Source organism: Xylona heveae, assembly GCF_001619985.1.
Source record: "Xylona heveae TC161 unplaced genomic scaffold L228scaffold_9, whole genome shotgun sequence".
Lineage (NCBI taxonomy): Eukaryota > Fungi > Ascomycota > Xylonomycetes > Xylonales > Xylonaceae > Xylona > Xylona heveae.
The window spans coordinates 66502-90442 of NW_017264201.1; the positions used below are offsets into that span (position 1 = coordinate 66502).

Here is a 23941-nt window from a genome sequence, read left to right on the forward strand (position 1 = left end):
TCCTCTCTTCGACGACACCTTACAGAAGACCCCACCACTGTCACGTTCGACGAGGAAAACGGCCGATGTTCACTTGCATTCATCTTTGATGGCCCGAGACTATCACTGCATAGTTATCACGAGTCCGACGCCTTGAATGATTTAACGATCCATCCTCCTCCATCGTCGACTATTGCATTCACCCTCTCAAGATTCGCTTCTGGAGAAAACGCATTTGTGAGGGCTTCGTCACCCACTCTCTCGAGCATATAACGGAGTCTTTTTCTTTTTCACCCCCTGCAACCCCCACGAATTCGGAACCGTTGTTGCTGTTTTCTCGCAGCACATTTTATCAACGCGTGCCCGTGGTTCTGGAATTCTATTTGGTGTGTCTAGCCAAGTGGATTCTGAATTGCATCCAATAAGTTCGGTCGCTTGATCGCTCGCTCGCGATTTCCCGACAAACAAAAAAGGCAGAGTGTTCTGGCCCCGTGAGTGGACGCAAGGAGAGACATTCCTAGGTGGAAATTTTCGACGTGGAGAAAAGAAGGAAACAAAAATTATCCGAGGCCTTGTGAGATAGTTGAGAGGGCCACTGGGTTATGAACCATCCTCACGACATGTATTACGAAAGTGCCACGTCTCGATCCCCTGGATCGCATCGCCATCCGCAAACGCTGCACCGGCAGCCATCACGGCAGTTTGATGCCTACGGGCAGCTGCCGAGTGGGCTCTATGCAACAGATGAGCATGCACCCCGCTACGATTCGTCCCGCTTCGATCGTTTGAACGCGCCGATGCAGAATAATTATGCTTACGACATGAACGGCGCGCAAACCTGGAATCCCAGCGGATTCGGTGGCAGCGCAGGCGCGCTGGGAGGGTTGGGAACAACTGGTAGAATGAAGCCGCCCGCGCGACAGCAGCGAAGCGCTCTCCCGTCGGTAAGAAAACACTGTTGTTCCTGCGTTTGGCATTTTCAAAGGCCGTCTACTGACCTCTCCAAGACTTGGTTGGACCAAGCCCCGATACTGCCGAGCGTGAGCCCCTTTGCCGGCATGGCCAATTCCCCTGTTGGCAGTGCTGCCCTGCGGTCTGAGCCGGTAGCCAGTGATGACGAGGAGTTGATCCCAACGGCCATTGTGATCAAGAACATTCCCTTTGCCGTGAAGAAGGAACAGCTGGTTCAACTCATGACCGACATGAGCCTGCCCTTGCCATATGCCTTTAACTACCATTTTGACAATGGCGTCTTTCGCGGGCTTGCTTTTGCCAACTTCACAACTCCAGAGGAGACAGCCGCCGTCATTGAGCATCTGAACCACTTTGAGCTCCAAGGACGTAAGCTGAGGGTCGAGTATAAGAAAATGTTACCTTTGGCTGAGCGGGAACGGATTGAGAGAGAGAAGCGCGAGCGACGTGGACAGCTGGAGGAGCAGCACCGGCCCATGGTCACTTCACAGCTTCACACGCAGCCGTCCATGTCCTCTCTGTCCTCTCACATCCCTGCTACATCGCCATCACCTGTGTCGGCGAGGAGTGCCAAGCCAGGTATATGGGACTCCACTGGCCTTGGCGCCGACAAGATACTAACTCAATCGGCAGAGATTGATCTCAACGATCCACAGACTCTTCAATTCTATTCGCAGCTCTTGCTCTTCCGTGACGACCTCTCCCGGGAGGCTTTGGTGTTCCCTTCAACCTTGACGCCAACTCAAAGACGGATCGTGCACACACTCGCCCACCACATGGCCCTGGCGCACGTATCTAGAGGTGCAGGCGAGCAGCGACAGGTTCATGTCTTCCGCGTGCCGCAGGGCGCCAACACGAGTCCTCCTCTCCCCCAGCTGACCGCTGTGCCACCGGTCGCCAGCGAAACGCAGCGACGCGGCTTGAACCGCGCTGCGACGATTGATTTCAGCGAGGCTCGAGAGAATGGATTCTTTACGCTCGGTCGCCAAGCATCGGGCCTCCTGGGAATCCCTGATTCTCCTGGCCCCTTGTCTGCTGGACAAAACCTGCGAGCTGCAAAGTCATTTGCCGACCTTCGGTCCTATACTCCGTCGCCAGTTCCCTCATCCGCGAGCTTCCCGGCCACCCTCAACCCGAATGTGCCCAAGTATAATGACTTTGGAAGCGGGGCTTCAACCACTCCGAGCCTCACACCCACGGGCAATTTCTCTCGGGATGATAATCTGCTCGTGAATGGGCTTGGAGGCATGTCGCTTGGCGGTGGCAGCCTCAGCGCGGCTGGTGGTAGTCCTCGTGGCCTTCGAGGAATGATGTCATGGGATCGCGAGCACCCGACTTCAGTTGCTGGACCTATTGGCAGCAACCGATCGTTCAGCATGGGTTACGATGATCCGACCAGGGATCGGGCATCGGCTATGCCCCCAATGAGACAACCACGCGGACCTGCTCCGGAGAGGGGATCTGGATTCCCTCGTGGGCGTCAAAATGGTCACCGGAACCGGGGCAGCGACGAGTTGTCTAGCCAATCCGGAGTGGAGATTGTCGTGGAGTAATTTGCACGGAAAAGGAAAATATCTCATGCCTCACCTCTTATTTTACCAATAATTTGCAGAGATGATCTACCAGCAAAGCGTGCAATTGCAAAAAGACAAAAAACCAAAACAACATAGTCCGCCTCACACTCACGATGTTTACGACAGATTGATGACAGATGACGGCATGAAAAAAAAAGTAGAATCAATATCTCATGGGTGTATTTTCTTTTCTCTTTTTAATTCGATTGGGAAAAAGGAAGCCCGCGTGGTTTGGACAGGACTCTTTTCAGTCTCCTTTATTCTTACTCGGTCACTTTTGTATGCTGGATGAATTTCGCTGTGCAGGGAGTGACGCAAGAGACAAAAAGGACATGGCAAGGGTTCAGTTCGGTCTTTGAAACGAATTGATGTTTTGTTGCATTGTCAAGGCGTGCGTGAGCATGAGAGCAAAGACATGCGTGGGCAGGACAGGAACAGGATAGGACAGAAAATTCATTGTTGACGATGATGATGACGAAATGGAAACATTGTCAACTGCATCAGCAGTATACGTTAGCTGGGCAGTTTTGAGTTGGGAAAGTTCAGGTGCTAGACGAAGCTAGTGAGCATATATCAGGAGCAGGGAGAGCGCTTTAAAGGGCTGAGAAATTCTTGGTTCTTTGCGCATGTACCTGTTCGATGTTTAGTTTTTTTGCATTTCAAGTTTCATTTTCTTAATTCTCTTCCTTTTCAACCCAACTTTATTTATCACCTTTTTTTGCTATTGTACCTCTGTAAACCCATATGAATTCTCTTTTTGTCTTAATTATATTCTAGCATTTTTTTCTCCCTTTCAACCTTGCTTGTCCACTGCATAATGAACGTGCTTCCCTACTTATTGGGCTTGACTTTTCTTTATAATCCTATATACCGAAATTCCTTGATACCATCTTTTAGAAAGATTGTTACAAGAACGCAGTACATCCCAACGCTACTTTATGTGGTGGGATCCTGCGGGAATCCCGATGTAGGACTATTCCCGAATTTCCGGGAGGTGGTAAGCAAAACATGTTTTCACATCATAAATGCGTCCGCGGCATTAAACACATACGATCTTGCCATTTCTTCTTCTTTCTAAAATATTTACCGTAGGAATATCCCGCTCTCTCTGATAGATGAGCGGACTGTATTTTTCCTAGGAGGCCAAGTACGTTTACCTTCATCGTCGCTACCCATCAGGTGAGCTCTTGCTAGTCACGAATAAGCCAGACGACCACATTTGCATCTCTCTAAATCTATACCCAGAGCAAACAACTACTTGCTTTGCCACTGATCCGGAGGAGACTACTTCTGTCTCTGAGGACGTGGATCGGGCGATATTTACCCATATTTCTTCAACGACTCCAGTATTTGCATGGACGGGCGTCCGGTCAACGATGAGTCGGAGGAGGAGCCCATATTTCGTAGATCAAAAAGGCGGCCGTCTACAAACAGAGTCAGCTCCATGGGCTTTTTCGAGCTCATGACACTCAAGGCGGAAATCGACAAGTGTCTCATCGAGCAGTGCGAGCGAACAGCCAAGCAAATTGAGGAAATGCACGCGCTAGAAGCCAAGCGCGTTGCAGAGGAAGCTAGGGAGAGACCAGAAGAAGAAGGGGAAAAGCACCCGGAAGATGGTCAAACACAGTCAGAGAAGCAGTAGGCCTATATCCTGTCCTTCTCTGCTCGGCATCTGGGAAAAGAAGTAATAACCTCTGATTTGATGCTGACTATGCAAATGAAGGGAGTCAGATTCAGAGCGGGACTCAAAGCGATCAAAGGTTAATCAAGATGGCAGCACCGGGACCGGCCCCAATTCCAATTGGGGCAAGAACGCGTTTGAGAAGACTTCGGTCGTTCCTGAAAAGTTGAGACGTCCCAATCGGGCATCAGAGAAAAGGCAGAGTACTATGCAAGGAAAGCCGCAGACGAAAGCTCGTTCTTCTGCAACGAGCAGGAAGAGCGAGAGTGATACCGGCATGGACTTCGAGAAAAACGATAATTCCAATACGAACTCAAGCTACTCGACGCGGCTGCCTGATCTGGAAGAAGACATTTCTATGGCGGATGCATGGCCCGCTTATACACCTGCGGGACCAGACCGGGGACCATTGGTGAGCGCAATGGAGATTCTTTCCTCGCGTCAGAATACCATGATGATATGCCTGCAAGCTATTCAGCGGAGTTTGGCCCGGTATGTGACCGTCCAGCGTCTTTATCGGCATCATGGTGGTTGTTGAGGGCGGTGCTAATTACAAGATGGCCATTTGACTTTCAGGCTTGAAGAGCGGCAAGTGCAGCTTCAGAATGCAATCATGGTTCAAAAGGAAAACAATAAGGAAAATATCAATGCCGATCCGAGTTCCGAGGTGCATGACAAGAGTTGCGTACTGGGGAAGAGAAAGCGGCAATAGGAACCTGGAATCGATTTATACTGGTACAAGGATATCCAGGTTGGTGTGCACTAGATGCTGAGAGATTCGACAGGGGTTTGGGCGTGACCGTGTGCTGAAAAAGGGATTGAAGATAGGGTTGCTCGTGGAAATTATGGGAATGACCTGAAGGCGTGAGCAAATTGCTTGCACAATGGCTAGTTCAAGCTTTCCAATTTGCAATATTTTGCTGACAGTATGAATAGTTTGGGCTACAAAGGGCTAAGAAAACTCCAGTCGCTTTGCTTATCTTGAGAAATGCGATGGAGTCTTGTCACTTTATCCATACTCCGCAGCAGAAGTAATAATGAATGGCACATGATTAAGCGGCTAGGATGGATCCAAGATTCGACATGGCTAATCTGTGAACGCAACAGGGGACGGGACTCTTGTTGCTGTACTTTTATTCGAAAGCGGAAGATGATAAGGCTAGGTGGGTGCATAGGTAAGGTAAACCTTGTGAGATCGGGCGCTTAGATACTTAACAACCACCGAATACGGGAAACGCGATGATTATCTTGCGGAGCCTCAATTTTCACACCCCCGCGCATCTTCCCCCAAATGATTTGATACTTTTTTGACGAAGGAGAGAAAGGAGAAAAGGGTAACACAAGTCCCTCCTTGGCTGCTAAACCCTACAAAAATGGTCCATACGGATTGCGATTTTCATCCGATCAAGTCACACTTCTCCCAACTGGCTGGTTGGCTGGAGCGGGAACTCTCCCAGACTGCAAGGATGCAAGCAAACATTGTGTACTTGACATGCAAGGCGCCATCACGTTCTTTTCGTACACGTTTGACGGGCCACTTCATGGCCCGGTTCAATTGATCGGACCCCGCATCGTTGTGACTTGTTCTTTCCCCGGGAAACCATGCCCCCTTCTTTTTATGACCCCATCTCCGCAGCTCCGAGGAAAGTCTTTGCAACTTCTTCAGTAAATGCTTGATTCTGTTTCTCCCTTTTAAAGCCTCTGATTTTGGACCCATGGCGTCAGAATCTACGCAGAGGCCGTTCCGAGTCGTTATTGCTGGAGGAGGAATAGCTGGCCTGACGCTGGCTAACGTCCTCCAACATGTGAATATCGATTATGTACTGCTTGAAGCAAGACCGCAGTTTGTATCACAAGCTGGAGCGGCAATTGCAATAATGCCCAATGGTGCTCGCATCCTTGACCAGTTGGGCATGTGGGACGACATCTTGGAATTTACTGGACCGGTTTTGCGAGCAAATTTCCTCAAAGCTGACGGCTCGTTCATAGTCGAGGATGATGATGTGATGGAGCTCAGTGCGGTAAGGTGGGTAGTATTTCTCTTTGCAACAGCTTCTTCTCTAGGTGTTTCGCTGGGCTTAGCATCTTGGGCGTGCTGTGGACCTTGATGCTGACCGAACGGGCTACATAAAGACATGGCTACGGTATCGTATTTCACGAACGCCAGAACCTTCTCAAAACTCTCTGGAATCATGTCTGGGACAAGGAAAAGTTGCGACTGAATAGTTGCATAACCACTGTCGATCATCGAGATGACGGCATCATGGTCCATTGCAAAGATGGTAGCACTTATGAGGGAGACATTATAGTTGGAGCAGATGGCGTGCGTAGTATCGTCAAGGAAGAGATGTGGAGGGCAGCAGAACAGGCTCAGCCCGGATTCATATCTGAAAAGGAAAAGCAAGGTACGTCTGTCTCGTGATACAAAGACACACCCTCGGAATGTGTCTCAAGTTTCCATTGATTGAGTCCGCTTTGTTCAATTCAGGAATCTTGCTAATGAAAAGGAGCAGGTTTAACTGCAGAATACGTTTGCCTATTTGGAATTTCTAAGACTGTTGAAGGCCTAGAGGATCCGAGCAAATACTATTGTACCTTCGATGAGGACCGGACAATTATTACGATGGTGGGCAAGGATAAGCGCGTCTATTTCTCTGTGGCCGAAAAGCTCGATAGGGTGTACCAGCACCATGAAGTTCCACGGTACACGAGTCAAGATGTAGAACCGTATGCTCGGAAACACGGCGATTTACTCATTCTCAAGGATTTACCATTTTCCAAATTGTGGGAGAACCACGTGATGGCCACGTTAACGCCGTTGGAGGAAGGGTTGTACGAGCATTGGACATGGGGCAGATTTGTCTGCATTGGCGACAGCATTCACAAGACAACACATGATCAAGGGTCAGGGGGAAATTATAGCATCGAAGGCGCTGTAGCACTTGCAAACGTGCTGGAGAAACTCCTACGCGAAAATAACAATGGCGGAAAAAGCGACGCACGCACAAAAGCCGGTTGCTTGCCATCTCTTGCGCAAATTTCAGCTGCACTCCTTGAGTATCAAGAGGTCCACCAAGCCCGAGCCGATTATGTTTGCCAGGAATCTGGCAAGCTGACCAGACTTCATAGTCTGAGGAGCCCCAGCGACAAATTCGTTGCTTATTATCTCGGACCGCGCCTGGGCGATTTGCTAATGGATAGGTTATCTGAGACGTATATTGGAGCTCAAAGGATCAACTTTCTCCCTGTCCCGGAAATTTCGCTGCAGGCGACGATGCCGTTTAATCCCACAATGGGATTTGGCAAGTCAGAGTCTCGCCGAAGAAGAGCTTTCTTTGCATTGCCGCTGCTCGTCCTAGCCGTGCTAGCTTACGGGAGAAGATGTTCCAGCGGGAGCGTTCTAGCAGTGCGTGCCGATTCTGCTTCCAAGCTTGGTGACGTGATTCAAAGCTTTAATTTTGCTGCCGAATATGCTGTCATCTATACGGTGTTTCTCATCGAAAGCGCGCGTCGTTCGAATGCACTAACGCTTGCTCAAAGGTATTGTGTCCCGTCCATCATTTTCCTCTCCCTGCTGCGAAATTGTTTTGGATAGTAACTAATGCTTTTATTCTATAGCCCATTGTTCTTCGCTCTCGCAGCACGGCTTGCGGGCTCGGGCACCGTCATTGCGCTCTATTTCTTTTTATTTTACGTGTTCAACTGTCCTATTGAAAAGTTTGCTTCTCTGGACAGCCGCTACACAAACCTCACATATACACGGACCGTCCTCTTTAGCATACTTTTCTTCTACTCACTCCCATACGCCCTGTCGGTTTGGGCTTCTCATGCGTCAAATGTTGCCGACAGCGTCACGATCCTCTTGTCACGCATCTGGTCACTACATGCTTTTATCATTGCCATGTTCCAGTTAGTCTGTGCCAAAACGGGCTTGGTACAAGACACGTCTAATCACGACAAACTCCATGCGCCAACCCGAGATTTGCCCGTCTTGCGCCGAACAATTGGCGCCGTTTCTGCGATTTCGTGCCTCTTGTATCTCACGGGTATTTACACTCTGTTTGCTCACGGAACGAGCTTCCAGAATATTGGCGTTCTTCTGTTTGGCCCGGCGGCGCAGTACGAGCGTGCAATTTGTTTGGTATCCGTCTTCTTCTGGTTCGGATTAGTAGCACGCGATCTGTATGTCGCTGGAATGTTGGACGACGTTTTAGTTCCAAGCTGGCTGGACCGGGCGTGGATATTACTATCTCGTTTGACAAATGCAAACACTGCATTGTTACGTGGGCCGGAGAAGCTGAAGCGCCAAAGGCTGCGGATTGCTCGGGAGGAGGTAAGACTGTTCATTGTCCCGCTGGTCATGGTCGGTTTATTGGTCCTTGCGGCAATCGTTAGTCCCGGCGCAGCGATTGGTCTGGCGTGGTTATATAGAGAGGAAGTCCTGGCGACGAGGAGACATGCGTCTGCGGTGACGAGGGAGAGGCTGGAGAATTTGGAAAGCTTGGAGAAGAAATGTGTGGATTAGTGTCCGGTGAGAGTAGAATTTATATGAACTTTTCTTTCCTTTCTTTTCTTTTCTTTTCTTTTTTTTTTTTTGTGTGTTTCTAGTTTTGTATTTGTTTACTTGGGGTTTTTTTTTTCTATTTATCTTTTACATATACTTATTTTATTTTCATTCATTCATTCACTATTTTTTATTGTATTTTGTTTCATCTTTTCTGATTTTATTGAATTACTAATTTCTTTTAGAAATCACTTTATTGCACAGTTGGCCTGTTCATATCTAAAGAATATGTCTTCGACATTTGTTAAATCATTCGAGTACTCTGTACTATTTGAGGTGGCAATGGGCATTGATAGAACCACGGGGTTTTTGCAGGTTGACCACAAGAGAGAGCACAGATACTAATGACTCAGCGCATGTTGATGTTGTGTTATATATGTTTATACAACTGATATAACGTTACGATGCGGGTAAAGCCCCTTTGTAAATGACTATTTACTTTTTTCATTTTGGTCTACATAGAGAGACAGGTCGGCAGATTAAGCTAAGGGATGTATATTTTGGAAACTTTCGTGTGGTGGATTGATGGGAGTTGGATTGGTGGATTGATGAGGTGAATAGATGGATAGATGGATTGATGAGAGTGGGATGGGTATATATGTACATAGTGCGACGTAAAGACGCCATAGTGAGGACGCTATAGACGACAAGTTGATCCTGGCAATTTGCATATCCCGGATGGGAGCATGCGATGATTGAACAGCAGGAGAGATCCTCTTATGACGACTGAGTAGTGTAAGGGGTGGTACTGTCGGGTTTCGAAGACGCAGTACCATTCGGACTTGGCTTGGCAAATGTCGCTGCGACAATCAAGGGAAACACAACCGTTGCTTCGGCGTAGACCTTTACGCTTTCACCCTCGGCTCTGATTTTTCCCCAGCTGACTGCCTCATCCGGACGCGCACCCGCATCGCTGCCATCGAATTCCTGCCCGGTATTGATATACACGGCGGAATCGGCGCCGTTTCTCATCAGACACGCATTCGCAATATGGTGCTTGATCACGCCGCCTCCCAGAATAATCATGCCGGCGCGCTTGGCTCGCACGCTAATCGTGTTAATCCGTCTGATATCCTCGACGATATCCACACGCAGCTGGCGCGGCGAGGCCTTGAACGTGTGGAAATACAACATGTCTCCCAGACTGCCGTCCGTCAAGGCGGGGCAAAAGACGGGAATGTCGTTTTTCCACGCCCAGTAGTATACACTAGACGGGTCGTTGATCTCCTTGCCCAGCCGGTGGATAATCTTCGAGGGAGTCCAGTGCAGTTTGTCCTCTGGGTCGACTTTGGGATCCGCTGCCGAGGCTTCTTGCTCCTCGAGCATCTGGTCGAGAATGGGGACAAGCCAGTCTTCAAAAGCGCAGTAGTTGCTGTTGGGGACGAAGAGGTTGCCGATTCGATTGACGCCCTTGGCGCGTAATGAGGCGCCGGACGCGGTGAAGGAGCCCATGTAGGTGGGTGCAAGACATTTGATGAGGTCTTCTTCCACGCCGCCGGCCGTGGTCACGATCGCAGATACGTGCTTGTGTTGCACGAGGTATCGTAACGTTTCGCGCAGCCCGGACGAGATTAGGTTTGAGGTGTAGCCGAGGAAGATGGTGGTGGGTTGGCCGGTCTCTGGGTCGCGGTAGGATCGCTGGAAAGATGTCAGTCACAGAGTTAAATGCCGAGAGTGTGGATATTAAAAAAGGATAAGTGTAAGTATATTTCATGCGTTATGGAAATCTACATACCATCCCGTTGATGATTCGTACGGCATCGCCAACGGCGCTGGCTTGGAATCCCATGTTGGTCATCCCCGCCACGAGCTCCTCCACGGTAATACTCCTGTTGGCATACTCGTTGAATTCGATTCCGCTGACCTTGACCGCGTCAGAGGGCACGGGATCAGAAGGCTTCAGCACGGCATCAGTGGCCTTGGACGGAGCACTGCCCACCACGTGACCCTGCGTCGAGTGCTCGGTTTCTTGAGGGAGGGTCGACATGTTGACGAAAGAGTATATGCTGTGAATAACAAATAGAAGGAAAATAACAAGAAAAAAAAAGATACAAATAGACTCTATATGTGGAGGAGTGTGAGCAAGAAATGCAAAGGAAACTTTCAGGCGGAAAACAGTGGCAGAATAATCAGAATGAGAAAACGAGCAAGAAGAAAACCGGTGAAAATTATCGAGAAATCAACGATGAAAATGCTCAAAGACAGGACCGTAAAGTTGCTTAGAGACTCAGAGCTAGAGTCCGCAAAAAATAAGAGAACGAAGGATGCTAGTGATTAGAAGTGATTGTATGTCGTTGCTGTACTGATACTGAATAGTGTGACTTCTTCATGGCCGGTGTCAGTCATACAGCAATAATGTTTGGCGAAGAGAATTTATGCTGTCCACGTGACTTTGACTTCGGCACACTAAAAGTTTCTCCCCCCAAAACACCAAATCTTCTCGCCTCCACACCCGCCGGTCGCACGTCAAGGGCCGTTGCAATAACAGTGCGATAATATCATCAGTATAAACCATTCGAATTTATATATTATATTGTTTTGATTGGAAGATTTGACAACCCTACCAATAATACCTCTGTACAATTACTGCAGAATTTGATGAATTGGAATTTTTGCTGAAACTTTCGGTCATCACAGCTCCAGTCACTAATTAAGAGTGAGTACCCAAACAAGCAGCAATCTGCAATATGCGTGCAGGGGTTCGCAGACTTCCCAACCATCTCCACCGCCCCAGATGGGCTTCTTTGCTGGGAGCTTGGAGGGGTCGGGGGGCAAAAAGACGAACGAGGGATGGACATGGACCCACGGCGGGAATCCCTCCCAATCTTGAATCTCTCTACCAATGAGATTGTCGCACGTCGAGGGAAACCATCAAAACGGAAAAAACCCTGAGACAGGCAAGCAACGAGAGCAGAGACTATGACAGACTAACATCCGTCCATCCACAGGAAAGAGATGAGACGGTTCTGGGACCCATCTCCCACACTACCACACGCTAATCCCTTCTGTCTTCTTCTTCTTCTCTGCCTCTCGTTTCTTCCTCGACGGTGCTTCTGCTAGTGTCCGCCAGCCATGCGCCGGAGTGTACTTTTTCTGCCACTCGACTTGTCTTAGAGTCTTCGTCGTGGAGGAGACACAAGTACTGCGTCAAAGCCAGTACATCTGCTCAGCTTCTCTTCTGTCTTGTTCCGGTAGTTCAAGCGAGGGGAAAAACGGTAGTCTACAGATTTCTCTACTTCTTTGGCTTGGACGAGGGTTAATGTGCTATTGCCGGGGCGCCGCCATGTGTGAAACGATCCGTTGGTGAACCAGCGAAATCTTGTCCTGCCAGCAAAATCCCCCTTCGTCCACATCGTCACACCTTGGAACAGAAGGAAACGAAGGAAAAAGGAAGAAAGCAGAAGAATCTGAAAAAGCGAAAACCAAAAAGAAATAGTCAGACACAAGCCACTGAGACGAGATCAGCAGGTGGACCGCGCATCACAATCGTGGCGGTCCCATCTTGCCCCGAACCTGGGCTCACTTCTCACTTAGACGCACTCTACTCTCTCTTGCACACGGCTCAACTTGGCAGCATCATCGACTCCAGTCCTTGCACGCCTCTTCCTCGTCTCCTTTCCCGCCTTCCCTCTCTCTCTTTTTTCTCTCATTCCTTGCGCCCATTCCCCGCGATTACTCGCGTCATTTGATCACCTATTCAAACGAGCAATAATCTTGCTGAAATTCTACGCTATACATAGATTTCAATACATTGTTCGTCTGCCATTTCCACATCTCTTGCTCGTGGTCTTGCGATCCACCCCTCACAGCTCCTACGGGCGCCTTTACCGAGTGTCAAACGCTCTCTCCCCCCATCAAGTTTCAATCCAAGTCGAATCCTTCCTGCTCTCTTTCAAACTTGCGAGTAAGGGACCTGGTTGCTTGACACCTCTCGAACGACGAATCGAGATTGTGTGCAGCAGGGCAGAAAGATCCTTTTCAAGAAGTTGCAGCAAGAAGCAGCAGCAACGTCTACAGCCGCAGCAAATCTGTGTTTCCCTACTTTGGGATCGATCATTGGCTTCAAGAAGCCCCCAGGTACGTTCAGGACACACCACTCGAGGTCCGGTCGACGGTCGACCGGCAACCCAATGCGGGACCATCGACGCCCCTTACCCACCCCCAAAGCAGTTGTTTTTGCCTTTTGGCACACACACGTACTCTCTCCCACACATACCCAACGCATGCACAACCGAAAACCCCAAAGATGACACACACCCACCCACCAAGCTGCAGCAGCAGCCGATTGACACTCGCATCGGGCGGGCCCCTCTCGCTAAGCCACTCGCTCAAGATCTGCACCTCTCCGCGCCAGACCGGGCTTGGCCTGCCGAACGAGGGTGTTACCGAAATCTCTCTTTTGCGCTTGCGTTGCGTTGCTTGCTTGTCTTGTTCGCTTGCCTATTTGGCTGACTTTGGTGCCGACAGGCGTACTCTTCGCTCTCTCACACAACTCGACTCAAACCATAACCCGCGTGGGAGGTCGACCTCTAACTGGACACTTTTTCGATTGTTTCACCTCGTCCCTCCCACTCGACAGCTCGACTACCAACAAACACGGTACTTGCAGACTGCCCTAATCGGGCATTCCGGTTCCAGCAAGAGCAATAACCCACGGACAATTTGTTCGTTTGGAAATCCAACCTGGTTGCCCTTATCCAACCATTGCTGGGCGAATCTTCGACGTGCTCAGGTACTCAATTTCAGGAAACTCCATCGGGCTCGGGTAGGACGATAGAAGGACAACAAACCACTCATGTTGGTGGCTTGAAAGGTGCTCTCGGTCTCATTTGGGTTCGTCTGCCACACGAAAAAAACAGACCCATTCTCTTTTGAGAACGGGGGGCCATTCTGAATTGTCATGTCCTCGCGATTCAACAACACCAGCGGCGAGTCTCGCTATGTTCCTCGAGATCGATCTCCATCACGGTTCTCCGATCGGAGGTCCTCCATGCCGTACGGTGGCTCGCTGGCATCCCGCATCACAGAACCTCCCTCACGATCAGGACCAGATGGCGGCCCCGGCAGCGCCCATCCGCGAGATACGTTTCGTGAGCCACCCCGTGGTCCCAAAGCCTTGGTAGATCCACCCCCGCGCAGTGGCGGTGGGGGTTCTTTTGTGCCTGCTGGACCCCGTGGAAGAGGCTTCGCTGGCCGAGGCGACTTCCGTGACCGTGATCGGGACCGTGATTTTCGAGATATTCGTGATCCTAGAGACGGTCCGCCCCCGTTTCGTGGTGACCGAGACCGGGATCGCGGTGGCTGGCGGGATCGCGATCTTGATAATCGAGATCGCCGACCAGGCTCGCGCGGCCGTTCGCCGCCCCTTCGTGATTTCCGTGACTTCCCTCCCCGCGACTTGGATCTCAGCCGTTCGCGGCGTGGCTCGCGAGATGGACCGCCTAGTATCATTTCTGGAGATTCTCCCTCCTCCGGTGGCCCACCTTTCTCTCGTGGAGGATTTAGTGGACGAGGCCGTGGAGATTGGGACTCGCGTGGCCGAGGACGACCTCCATATGTCGATGAACGCACCTCCTACCGTCCACGAAGCCGTTCGCGGGATCGTCGGTGGGAACGGGAGGCTCGTGAGGATCGCGAGCGTGAGCGAGAACGCGAATTGGAGCGCCGTGCTGAACGCCGCGAGGAGGACCGACGTATCGAGCGTGAAGAGCGAGAGCGAGAGGCTGAACGGTACAAGAGAGATCAGGGTCCAATCCGCAGCGATTCTCGACCTGCAACAGGGACCGTAACCACTCCTTCTACGCCCCGGCCTCCAGGCGTATCCGTGCCTGGTCCCGCTTCAGACCGCCCTGCGCCCGTCGAATCTACACGAGAACCACCCCCCGGACGGCGGGCCTCCAGCGCTCTCTCATCAAACGTCATCCGAGATGGTCGTCGAGACATGGACAAGGGCGAATATCCCCCATTGCGAGCAGACTTTTCCAGAGAGCGATTTGCCCCGCCAGCAGTGGCCTCTCCTCCTCCGCAAGCACCGCAAGTGCCAGCCTTTGGGTCCGTATCATACAAGTCTGGCCCTTTACCGGGCCCGACTTCCAGTGTATGGAAGGCACCTCCCGAGTCCAAGCTCCCGCCAACGGCTCCTACGTCGGAGCCCAGTCAGATTCCTCAAGGGCCAAAGGCTGCATCGGCTGGACCAAAGGCACCGACGAGCTCTCAACCTCCCCTTGGCCCTCGAGCCGATCGCTTCGCAGATAGGGCCCCACCTCCAGAACCCAAGGAACCAGCAAAATCGGTTGATACCCAGCCGTCTCCTCGACAGCAACCTCCATCAACTGCCAACCCGGCACCGGCCCCATCGAAGCCAGCAACAGATTCCGTGACAGGCACTTCTCACTCTATGACCCACCTCTCAGACTCTCTTCCACCTCCAGTCGCTGGCTCAAGACTCCCGCCTACCGGCCCTCAGTCTTTTAGCCGGCCAACTTCATCCGCAGCTTCGTCGAGACCCACTTTTGGTGCTGGTGCAGCTCGCTCTCCGGGACCGCCGGGAGCACCATCTGCGCCTCAATCAGCTACGCTCAGCTCTTCACCTCCGTCACTAGGACTGAATATCCCCACAGGCCCCAAGGCCGATAGAGCGCCGGGTCGACCTGACCGGCCACCGAACCGAACGGACAAAGGGCCTCCGAGGAACAAAAATCTGCAATGGATTCGTCCTGGCGCTCCATCTTACGGACGTGGTCCTGGCCCATCGACAGTGGCCCAGGCTCGCAAGGAGGTTGGTGATAACAAGGACCGCCCCCCAGAATCGTCAAAACCATCTAAGCTGGAAGCACCGCCAAAGAGTCCGGTTCGCGGCAGCGTCTCCCCAGAACTCTCGAAATCCGCATTTAAACCATTCGAATCCCCCGCCAAGCGTAGGGCGTCAGACGTCAAGATGGAAGTAGACAAGGTTGAACCACGCCCATCCTCCTCCAAGGAGGAGATGTCTTTTGAGACAAAGTTGGCTCCTGAGCCATCTCTGGAAGATCTCGCCGGCCCAGCCGGACTGGGTGCAATCAGCGACGAGGAGGAAGAAGATGACGAAGAGATGGAGCTTGACGAGGAAGACTTTGCCAAAAGCAAAGAGAAGTTTGAAAAGGAATTAGCGACACTGACTATGAGGAAAACGCCCAAGTCGGTCTTCGAACAGTACCAGGCTGTCGCCGACAAAGTCACTGTTCTTTGTCGAGTGATTGAGAAACAAGAGTCTGGGAAGAGAGAGGGAGAGAGGCTAGAAGAGGAAAAGCGACTGGCAGAGAATTTGGAAGCGGAGACGATGAAGAAGCAGGAAGCCGAAGAAATAGCGGCACAGGAGACCGAGGAGGTGCAGAAGCGGCTATTGGAGGAGAAGGAAGAGGAAGAGCGCGTCAAGGCTGTGGAGGCAAAGAAAGAAGCAGAGGAGGAGGAGGAAGTAGAAGAAAGAGAAAGAGAAAGAGAAGAAGAAGAGCTGGAGGAGGAGACAGAAACGGCCATACAATCTCTGGAAGCGCCAGTGCCTGTTCCTTCTGTTCCTATGGGTCTTCCGTCACCCAGCACTGAGGAGGTCGAGACCTCTGCAGATGGGGACGAGAAGACACGACGAGAACAATCCCCAAGCCGCGTTCCTACTCCTCCTATAGATGCTTTGCCCTTCCTCAATACGGCGCCTCCTACCCCTTTCTCTGAATCAGACTTTTTTCAAGAGAATCTCCAAAAGCATGAGAGGATCAAGGATCTTTTGCGTGCTGAATTGGTCAAACAACGCAAGGATATCGCCAGAGAGGATGATGAGCTGAGAAAATCCTATCGTGAAAATTACAAGGCATGGAGAGTCAATGTTGCAGAAGTCTTGGACAAGAAGAAGGAAGAAGCAGAGCAATCTGCGAGCCCAAGTGATCAGGCCGTCTCTCCGCTGGCGCCACCGACGACGACCGTGACAGAAGGCCGCCGCGTTCATCGCTTCAGCAGCGAGTTAGATATCCAGCGTGTTCTGAGAGAGTCTGAACAAGCTGCACGAGAGGAGCAGGAGAGGCGAGAATTACTGGCCAAGGCAGAGGCGGACATGGAAAAGGAAGCAGAAATACCATTGATGCTGGACAAGGTTGAACGGGTCGCCAAAGTTTTCAAAGATACGAATCAGCTCATTAATGCTCATCAAGCACTAGAACTCTTCGAGTTTGAGCCTCCTGAAGATAACTTTAATGGAGAAGAGCAACAGATCTTCACTGAGCGATTCGTCGAGTTCCCAAAGAAGTGGGGCAAGATTGCTGAGGGCATTCCGAACCGCGACTATCATCAGTGTATCGAGCACTACTATCTCACCAAGATTGAAGCCAAATATAAGGCGCTGCTCAACCGGAGACGTAACCGAAAGGGTGGTCGTAGGGGCGGACGGACTGTGCAAACCCGCCCCAAGTCAAATGCGCTTGTTAAAGATCTTGGTGTTCACCCTGATGTTTATGAAGGCGACGAGTTCGAGACTCCAGCAATTGCGGTCACTGACACGGGACGGCCTCGCAGGGCTGCAGCACCTACTTTTGGAGAGTCTGCGAGCAATGATACGGACCAAGGCACACCGGGACCAGGCATTACCCGGAAAGCTGGTGCTCCTGAAAAGGGCGTTGAGCGTGCTGCCAAACGCACAAGAGGAACGGGAGCAAGGGAAAGAGGTCAACGTAGAGCTCGGAACCCACCTATTGCAGCTGCGCCAGCAACTACTTCCCCATTAAAGGCCGAAAAGGATAGAGGTAAATTGCTTGACAAGGTCCAAGAGGTAGTCGCGGATGAGGCCCAGAAAGCAAAGGACCTTGAGGGTGCAAATCTCCTGGCTGTATTGCAATCTGGTCGTCCAGCGGTTCCACTCGCCGAAGGTTTGGGTGAGGTAGCAGATCAAACAACCCTTGCGACAACAGCAGGAGCATCCGGAGTGCCGGAGCCTCAGCTGGGCGTAAGCAGACAGGCACAGCAGCAGGCTCAACTTCACCGCTCGGGGTCTCAAGCGTCGAGCTATTGGTCTGTCCCTGAGCAGCAGGAATTCCCTCGACTGGTACAGCATTTTGGGACAAACTGGCAGGCTATTGCCAATTACATGACCACCAAAACCCAGACAATGGTAAGATAAAAACAATTTTCCCTATGACTCATTGCGTTGGGCAAAATCTAACAGTAAATAGGTCAGGAATTACTACAACCGGCTTTTGGAGGCTGGAAGAACTGAACTCGACGATATGGCCAGGGAGGGCAATGCCAAGAGAGAGCGCGGCGAGAATTTGGGACCGCCGCCGCCACCTGCTGCTGTGTCGAGAAAGAGAATGGAGGGCAACTATATTACCACTCCTCGACCGCTCGCACCCAGCATCGATCCAATGGAGATTGATGGCGGAGCTGCGAGAATGCAGCAGCCTACAATGGCACGAATGTCGCCTCCAGGGCATGCTTCAAGGTATCCAATGCTAGCCCAGGCTGGCGGACCTCAACCCGCTGTGAGCATGGCAGGCCAAGGTCCGGTACCAGTTCAAGCCATTCATCATGCATCTCCTCAAAACCACCAGCAAGGACCGCGAATTGGGTTCTTTACAGATACCCGAGCAGATGCGCGCCCCGTTCTTCAGGCACAGTCAAGTCCCCAGCCTCGACCCATGCAACAGGCTGTGGAGAATCTATATCGGCACCCCATGACACACCAACCACCGCCTCCGCCTCCACAAGCGCAGGGTCCGGCCCATCAGACGCACATCCCTCAGCGATACCAGGCTCCTGTGCCGGATCGTCAGCACCTCCAAGCTAGGACGCCATTTACGCCTAATCCCCTTGCACCTCCTCCGCCCGTTACCAAGGAATTTGACTCTGCTGAGCCTGTGTCTACGGGTGGCCCTAGGCCACCGCCTCCCTCGTCGATTCACCAATCGCAAGCTCAGCAATCTAACATTCGGCATCTCATTGAACCCAATAATCCTCCGCCGCCGCCGCCGCCGCCGTCAGCAGTGTATGTTTCACATTCACCTCAACCACCAATGGTGGCACGACCACCGCCGCCTTTCTCTCCAGTTAGGGACGAGCCTCGTCCAGTGTCAACGCCTGTTCTCATGCAAGCTCCAAGCCGGCCCCCACCGGAACCGGCTAGGAAAACGTCGAATATCCTTGACATTTTAAACAGTGAACCGGCGGAAGACCCTCGTCAGAAGAAGAGGTACAACGATCACGTTATGCCTAGCGGACCCTCACCTCCGCCGCAGTCGGCCCAAGTACCAATTTACCACGCGCCACGGCCTCCATCTCAACCATCTCCTGCACCGAGGCAAGAGATTATTGTTGAGGCGCCTTCTCCGCAGCGATTTCATCGGCCATCGTATGGAATGGCCACCTCTGGGCCTCCTCCCTCTTCACGGACCATGTCGGATGCTCTTCCTGCTGGACCACCAGTGGTCAGTCCTGGTCCACAGCCTTGGTATCAGCAGCAAACTCCGTATGCCCGTCAAGGACCGCCGCCACCTCCTCCCCACCCTTCATCAGTGAGCTCGCCTCCAGTTCACCATGCAAGCTACGTTCAGAGTGGTCGGCCTTCTTATCTAGCGCTGCACAATCCATCACCGCCGCCGCAGGCGACTTACGCAGCACATGGTCACTCTCGCAGCTCCTCTTACCCACAAGCGTTGCAGACTCCAATGTCTCACCCACCGCCCCCACCATCCTCTGCTGCTCCACCTGCCAAGCTACATCAGCCCATGTACGCACCCAGCCCTACGTCGCAGGGTCCGACACCTGTAACGACGACAATGGGCTCTCACCCGAGTTCCATGCCGGCACACCATCATCCATCACAGGCAATGCATCCTCGGGCGAGCATGCCGCCAGACATGACTCCCCGTATGGTTCCTCGAGCAGTTTCAGATCACCTCGTTCGGCATATGGATGGTCTTCATGGCCCTTCTCCCGTTGGCGTTTCCGTCACAGGACCACCAGGCATGCCGCCCACGACGACGCGCGCATATACCCCGCCTCAATATGGCCATCATCCGTATGGACCATATGAGCCGCCTCGGCCAATGTAATGTGTAGCGTGCAAATGGTCTGGATATCAGGCTGTTTCAAAGGGATGAAGAGCAGGGTGCGTAGCGAATGGAATCGGAAGGTTCTCCTTCCTCAGCTTCGAGCAGCCATTTCCGTTCCTTCCATTTAATTAAGTTTCATGTATCTATGTATCTATGAAGGCATTATCACCAGTTTTCTACAACTAGTATCTAAAAAAGTAAAATTCTAGTCATGATCTAATGCAAGTCATGCCACCACAGATCAAAGGAGCCCAATGCTTTAAACGTGTCAATGTCTACCAATATTACGGTCTTTACGACCTTCGGTAGGAAAAAAATGCATCCTTTATTTTATTTTGGGACGAATTGACATAACAAGACATAACAGGACACAACGAGACGCAACGAATCTACACAAGACTGCAGATGGGTACATGGTTTTAATTGACTTAAAGTAAACGTAGATGAAAGATATAACTAAGAGACGAGAGAGATAAAGATGTCGAGCTAAAGGTACTCTTATGCACCGATTTGCAGGATAATATATATGAAGCGGTACAAAGCTAATAAACTTAAGGAGATAGTGAAGAACAAACAACCCGTGGCTCCAACCCGTGTTCAAGGTTTCAATTAATGGAGATCTTGTCTACTGACGTGCGTTTTACAGAAGTGTAACGTGTACAGTAGGAGGTTTGAAAAGTTGGGTTTTTGGGAGGGAGGAGGGAAGAGGGAATTGGTCAAGAGACGAGAATGCACGTCTGGGCATTTGCGCTGTGGGGATTAAATCGATTCCGAAGCCACGGGACGAGACGAGACGAGACGAGAAGAAAGGAGGGAAGAGAGGGAGGGAGGGAAACGAGGTAGGATGTTTTGTTTAGAGAGATTTGCCCATGAATTTGCGCTTGGTGAAGCTGAGCCACCACTATTGATATTGAAACGGTATTTGTTAGTTTTGGCACTGGTATATTGATAATTGAGAATAGAGTGTGATGACTGGTAGGACATGATGGAGTTGAAACATGAAATGGTCTGCTCACCTTTGACGGCGTGCTGGGATCATCAGCGTACACGCGCGCGAGTAACCGGACTGCGAGTTCTTGGCGGACTTGTGAGAGGTACCTTTGTCATGTTAGCTCATTCTGTTGCCCCTTGGTTTGATGATAGATGGATACATCGCGGATCAGAGGCAGAAAAAGGAAAAAAGAGAAAGAGGACATGGTGTGAAGCGGAATGAACAAAGTTGGAACTCACCCTCGCATCAGCTCGGCGTCATTGCGATCTCTAGGTGCCTCAAAAGCTTGGTTCAAGGGGAACGTCGCGTCGCCGGGGATAGCAAAGTTGTTGTCTAGGGCGGTGTTCATCACGGCCTGTATCGCGAAATGGGAATTCTTGTCAGCATATACTTTGAAGCTTAAGTAAGGGTGTTTGCGCAAATCACTAGGACTAGAGCGCAGATTATGCGCATAGTGAAGAGAAAAAGCGAGGTAGGAAAATGTAATGAAGGGATTTGATCCGTCAAACGCACCCTCTCGGCCTCACGCTGGCTCATGCCTGGTCGAATCTTGCCAAGACATTCGCTGACAAACAAGATGCCGTAAATCAACAGGCGATCAGCGGGTCCCTTGATTTCAAAGTTGCGGAAAAATGTATTCGCGCGGAACAGCGAAAGCACTTCATCTAGCGGGTCGTAGCTCTCGCTGTCAGGGTCAATGTCGAACTCATTGCCGCCAGTGGGGAGAGCGGGGAGTTGGTATGCGGGGCCGCGGGTTTTGGTGCGGAGGGGGAGCAACGCAAAGTTTCCTGTTGATTGGGATAATTGTGTAAGTAAATAGCCCGTCTCGTAGAGATTCATGGACGTGGAATTGGAACAGATGAGCTCATGATAGTGGAGTGGAACGTATGAGGTGCTGAGTTGAGCTTAGGGAGCTAGCTATACCGATGATCCGGACGCCAGGGTCCTGGAGGAAAATGGAGTGATAGGCCTAAAGACACATTTTAGTTATTTTGAAAATGAAGACCGTAGGGTTTGAAAGATGCATATACGAACAGGCATTGCGACGGTGCTATGGGTATCGTTGTGGTTGTTGTCGTCGTCGTCGTCAACGTCAACGTAAACTGACCTGGGGCGGTGGAGGGATGTCTTCCGGGTAATGAGATGGGAGGATGGAGCTTGGTCATAGCTTACCTACTTACCCGTGCGAAATCCACTATACGCGTCTTCGCGCTGGGTCGCGTCTTCCGGCTATCAAGTGAGAATCGCCAACGACAAAAATTGCAACGAAAGGATCAATAGACCAAACCGGATCCCGACGAGATATTTCCAGCGAAGATATATTGGATTCCTTGATACAAAGCGTGCACCATGTCAGACATTGAAGATGAAATGGACGTGGATACCGCTCCCCTCAACAATACTATCCAATTCAGCTCGGACAATACGAACAAGGGCAAGAGAAGCGCGGCGAATTTGCCAGTAGAAGCCGAGGATACTCTGCCTTGGTACGTCGAATACGGCCAGCGAAAATAATTCATGCAATATTAGAAACTGACTTGTGGGAAAAGGGTGGAAAAATACAGACCCGACACTCTCGACGATGTTTCAGGACACAAGGATATTCTTGCAACAATTAATCGTTTCGTGGACACAAACGTGCGTTCCGACCCAGAAGCTTTTGTCCAAGAAATAACAAAAATTGACGGGAATGATAGAAACTCCCTCATCTTCTGCTCTACGGCCCGCCAGGTACAGGAAAAACATCAACAATTCTCGCACTTGCAAGACGAATCTATGGCAATCGCAACATGAAGCAGATGGTGTTGGAGCTTAATGCCAGTGACGATCGAGGCATTGATGTGGTGAGAGAACAAATCAAGACATTTGCCAGTACGTTTCCCTCCCATCCTCGAAGTCCACGTCTTCTTTGTGGATCCAAACACTCCCTCAATGCAAGCCTGTAAAGGGGTACGAACGAGAAATTAACGACAACCAATCAGGCACAAAACAAATCTTCAGCGCGGCACCCAAAGACGGCGCGCAGTCACTTGGTGCATACAAGCTCATTATTCTCGACGAGGCCGACGCCATGACCGCCACCGCGCAAATGGCTCTGCGCCGCATCATGGAGCGATACACCGCCAATACCCGTTTCTGTATTATAGCCAACTACACGCACAAACTGTCTCCCGCGCTTCTTTCGCGATGCACACGGTTCCGATTCAGTCCGCTCAAAGAGCCAGATATCAAACGACTCGTCGACTTGGTTATTGAAAAGGAAGAAGTCAATATCACTGCCGATGCAGTGGACGACTTGGTGCGCCTGAGCAAGGGAGACATGCGCCGTTCGTTGAACGTCCTGCAGGCTTGCCATGCGAGTAGTATGTCGTAATTCCTACTCTCACTATTATACTCCCGTTAACGAACCACAGGCACACCTCTTCGCCCCCCAAAATCCGCATCGGATAAAGAAACATCCACTTCCGAGCCGATCCAGCGCGACCTCATCACCTCGCAAACCATCTACGACTGCATTGCCGCGCCGCATCCATCTGACATTCAAACCATTCTCACCACGCTCCTGACCACGCCTGACGTCATCTCGTGTCTATCAACAATCAATACGCTCAAAGCGACAAAAGGTCTAGCTTTGGCGGATATATTGACCGCCCTGTCAGACGAGCTGGGCGGCGCGAATGGCGCAAAGGGCGCCCTGGACGTCCCGCCCCAAACCCGCGTGGCGTGGCTCGAGGGCCTTTCGGAAATCGAGTGGCGACTGAGCGGCGGTGGCGCGGAGACTGTGCAGACAGGTGGTCTAGTTGGTGCGGTGAGGAGTGGTGTCGAATTGATGGAAAATGGGAAGTAGGTTTACCATGACTCTGACTCTAACTCTGCCTCTGAGCCGATGTTCAAGGGAAGAGTCAGATATGGAACCGTGAAGTAAGGAAAAGAAAGAGAGCGTGGATAAGGGGGACATGGGAATGTAATGAGGTACGGACGTGGTTCTAAAATCTAGCATCTACGGCGCAGAAAGGCGTTTAGCTGTGTGTAAATATCCTTTGAATGTTTCTATTAAGAGAAATTTCACTTTGCATCATGTTTATCATATCTCAGTTGAGGAAAATA

The 23941-nt window shown here is 51.1% G+C and overlaps 7 protein-coding genes across 7 annotated transcripts; 5 read left to right on the forward strand and 2 right to left on the reverse strand.

Moving 5' to 3' along the window:
• Positions 1-599: 599 nt before the first annotated feature.
• Positions 600-2504, forward strand: L228DRAFT_269847 (putative R3H domain protein; the record flags this gene model as incomplete). The annotated part of the gene is made up of 3 exons (XM_018335324.1): positions 600-923; positions 987-1530; positions 1585-2504. The coding sequence occupies 3 exons, from the start codon at positions 600-602 to the stop codon at positions 2502-2504; spliced, it is 1788 nt and encodes a 595-aa protein (XP_018186098.1).
• A 990-nt stretch (positions 2505-3494) lies between these two features.
• L228DRAFT_284509 (hypothetical protein) lies at positions 3495-5247 on the forward strand. The gene is made up of 3 exons (XM_018336230.1): positions 3495-4163; positions 4249-4698; positions 4783-5247. The coding sequence occupies exons 1-3, from the start codon at positions 3880-3882 to the stop codon at positions 4916-4918; spliced, it is 870 nt and encodes a 289-aa protein (XP_018186099.1). The 5' UTR covers positions 3495-3879; the 3' UTR covers positions 4919-5247.
• A 674-nt stretch (positions 5248-5921) lies between these two features.
• Positions 5922-8802, forward strand: L228DRAFT_284510 (FAD/NAD(P)-binding domain-containing protein; the record flags this gene model as incomplete). The annotated part of the gene is made up of 4 exons (XM_018336231.1): positions 5922-6232; positions 6340-6611; positions 6720-7746; positions 7825-8802. The coding sequence occupies 4 exons, from the start codon at positions 5922-5924 to the stop codon at positions 8729-8731; spliced, it is 2517 nt and encodes an 838-aa protein (XP_018186100.1). The 3' UTR covers positions 8732-8802.
• A 383-nt stretch (positions 8803-9185) lies between these two features.
• L228DRAFT_249304 (putative deoxyhypusine synthase) lies at positions 9186-11112 on the reverse strand. The gene is made up of 2 exons (XM_018333067.1): positions 10506-11112; positions 9186-10408 (listed from the first exon to the last, which is right to left on the reverse strand). The coding sequence occupies exons 1-2, from the start codon at positions 10755-10757 to the stop codon at positions 9488-9490; spliced, it is 1173 nt and encodes a 390-aa protein (XP_018186101.1). The 5' UTR covers positions 10758-11112; the 3' UTR covers positions 9186-9487.
• A 2558-nt stretch (positions 11113-13670) lies between these two features.
• L228DRAFT_269851 (hypothetical protein) lies at positions 13671-19842 on the forward strand (the record flags this gene model as incomplete). Its single annotated transcript, XM_018335325.1, has 2 exons — positions 13671-17903; positions 17965-19842. 2 exons carry the CDS (start codon positions 13671-13673, stop codon positions 19840-19842), a joined length of 6111 nt encoding a protein of 2036 aa, XP_018186102.1.
• A 400-nt stretch (positions 19843-20242) lies between these two features.
• On the reverse strand, positions 20243-21908 carry L228DRAFT_249306 (ARP2/3 complex, 21 kDa p21-Arc subunit). Its single transcript, XM_018333068.1, has 6 exons — positions 21869-21908; positions 21758-21803; positions 21347-21621; positions 21073-21188; positions 20859-20940; positions 20243-20743 (listed from the first exon to the last, which is right to left on the reverse strand). Exons 1-6 carry the CDS (start codon positions 21872-21874, stop codon positions 20696-20698), a joined length of 573 nt encoding a protein of 190 aa, XP_018186103.1. The 5' UTR covers positions 21875-21908; the 3' UTR covers positions 20243-20695.
• A 168-nt stretch (positions 21909-22076) lies between these two features.
• Positions 22077-23935, forward strand: L228DRAFT_222625 (DNA replication factor c subunit). Its single transcript, XM_018330303.1, has 5 exons — positions 22077-22320; positions 22384-22471; positions 22531-22705; positions 22816-23196; positions 23248-23935. The coding sequence occupies exons 1-5, from the start codon at positions 22184-22186 to the stop codon at positions 23679-23681; spliced, it is 1215 nt and encodes a 404-aa protein (XP_018186104.1). The 5' UTR covers positions 22077-22183; the 3' UTR covers positions 23682-23935.
• The last annotated feature ends 6 nt before the right edge of the window (positions 23936-23941 follow it).

Excerpts from the sequence above, each read along its gene's own strand:
- L228DRAFT_249306 (XM_018333068.1), bottom strand. Across the intron at positions 21,189-21,346 it reads GCCAGCGTGAGGCCGAGAGG|GCCGTGATGAACACCGCCCT; the intron begins GTGCGTTTGACG and ends TTCGCGATACAG. Across the intron at positions 20,744-20,858 it reads ATCCCAGCACGCCGTCAAAG|TGGTGGCTCAGCTTCACCAA; the intron begins GTGAGCAGACCA and ends CAATATCAATAG.
- L228DRAFT_222625 (XM_018330303.1), top strand. The coding sequence starts at position 22,184 with ATGTCAGACATTGAAGATGAAATGGACGTGGATACCGCTCCCCTCAAC. Across the intron at positions 22,321-22,383 it reads GCCGAGGATACTCTGCCTTG|GGTGGAAAAATACAGACCCG; the intron begins GTACGTCGAATA and ends TTGTGGGAAAAG. Across the intron at positions 23,197-23,247 it reads GCAGGCTTGCCATGCGAGTA|GCACACCTCTTCGCCCCCCA; the intron begins GTATGTCGTAAT and ends AACGAACCACAG.
- L228DRAFT_249304 (XM_018333067.1), bottom strand. The coding sequence starts at position 10,757 with ATGTCGACCCTCCCTCAAGAAACCGAGCACTCGACGCAGGGTCACGTG. Across the intron at positions 10,409-10,505 it reads TACGAATCATCAACGGGATG|CGATCCTACCGCGACCCAGA; the intron begins GTATGTAGATTT and ends ACATCTTTCCAG.
- L228DRAFT_284509 (XM_018336230.1), top strand. The coding sequence starts at position 3,880 with ATGGACGGGCGTCCGGTCAACGATGAGTCGGAGGAGGAGCCCATATTT. Across the intron at positions 4,164-4,248 it reads CAAACACAGTCAGAGAAGCA|GGAGTCAGATTCAGAGCGGG; the intron begins GTAGGCCTATAT and ends ATGCAAATGAAG. Across the intron at positions 4,699-4,782 it reads ATTCAGCGGAGTTTGGCCCG|GCTTGAAGAGCGGCAAGTGC; the intron begins GTATGTGACCGT and ends TTTGACTTTCAG.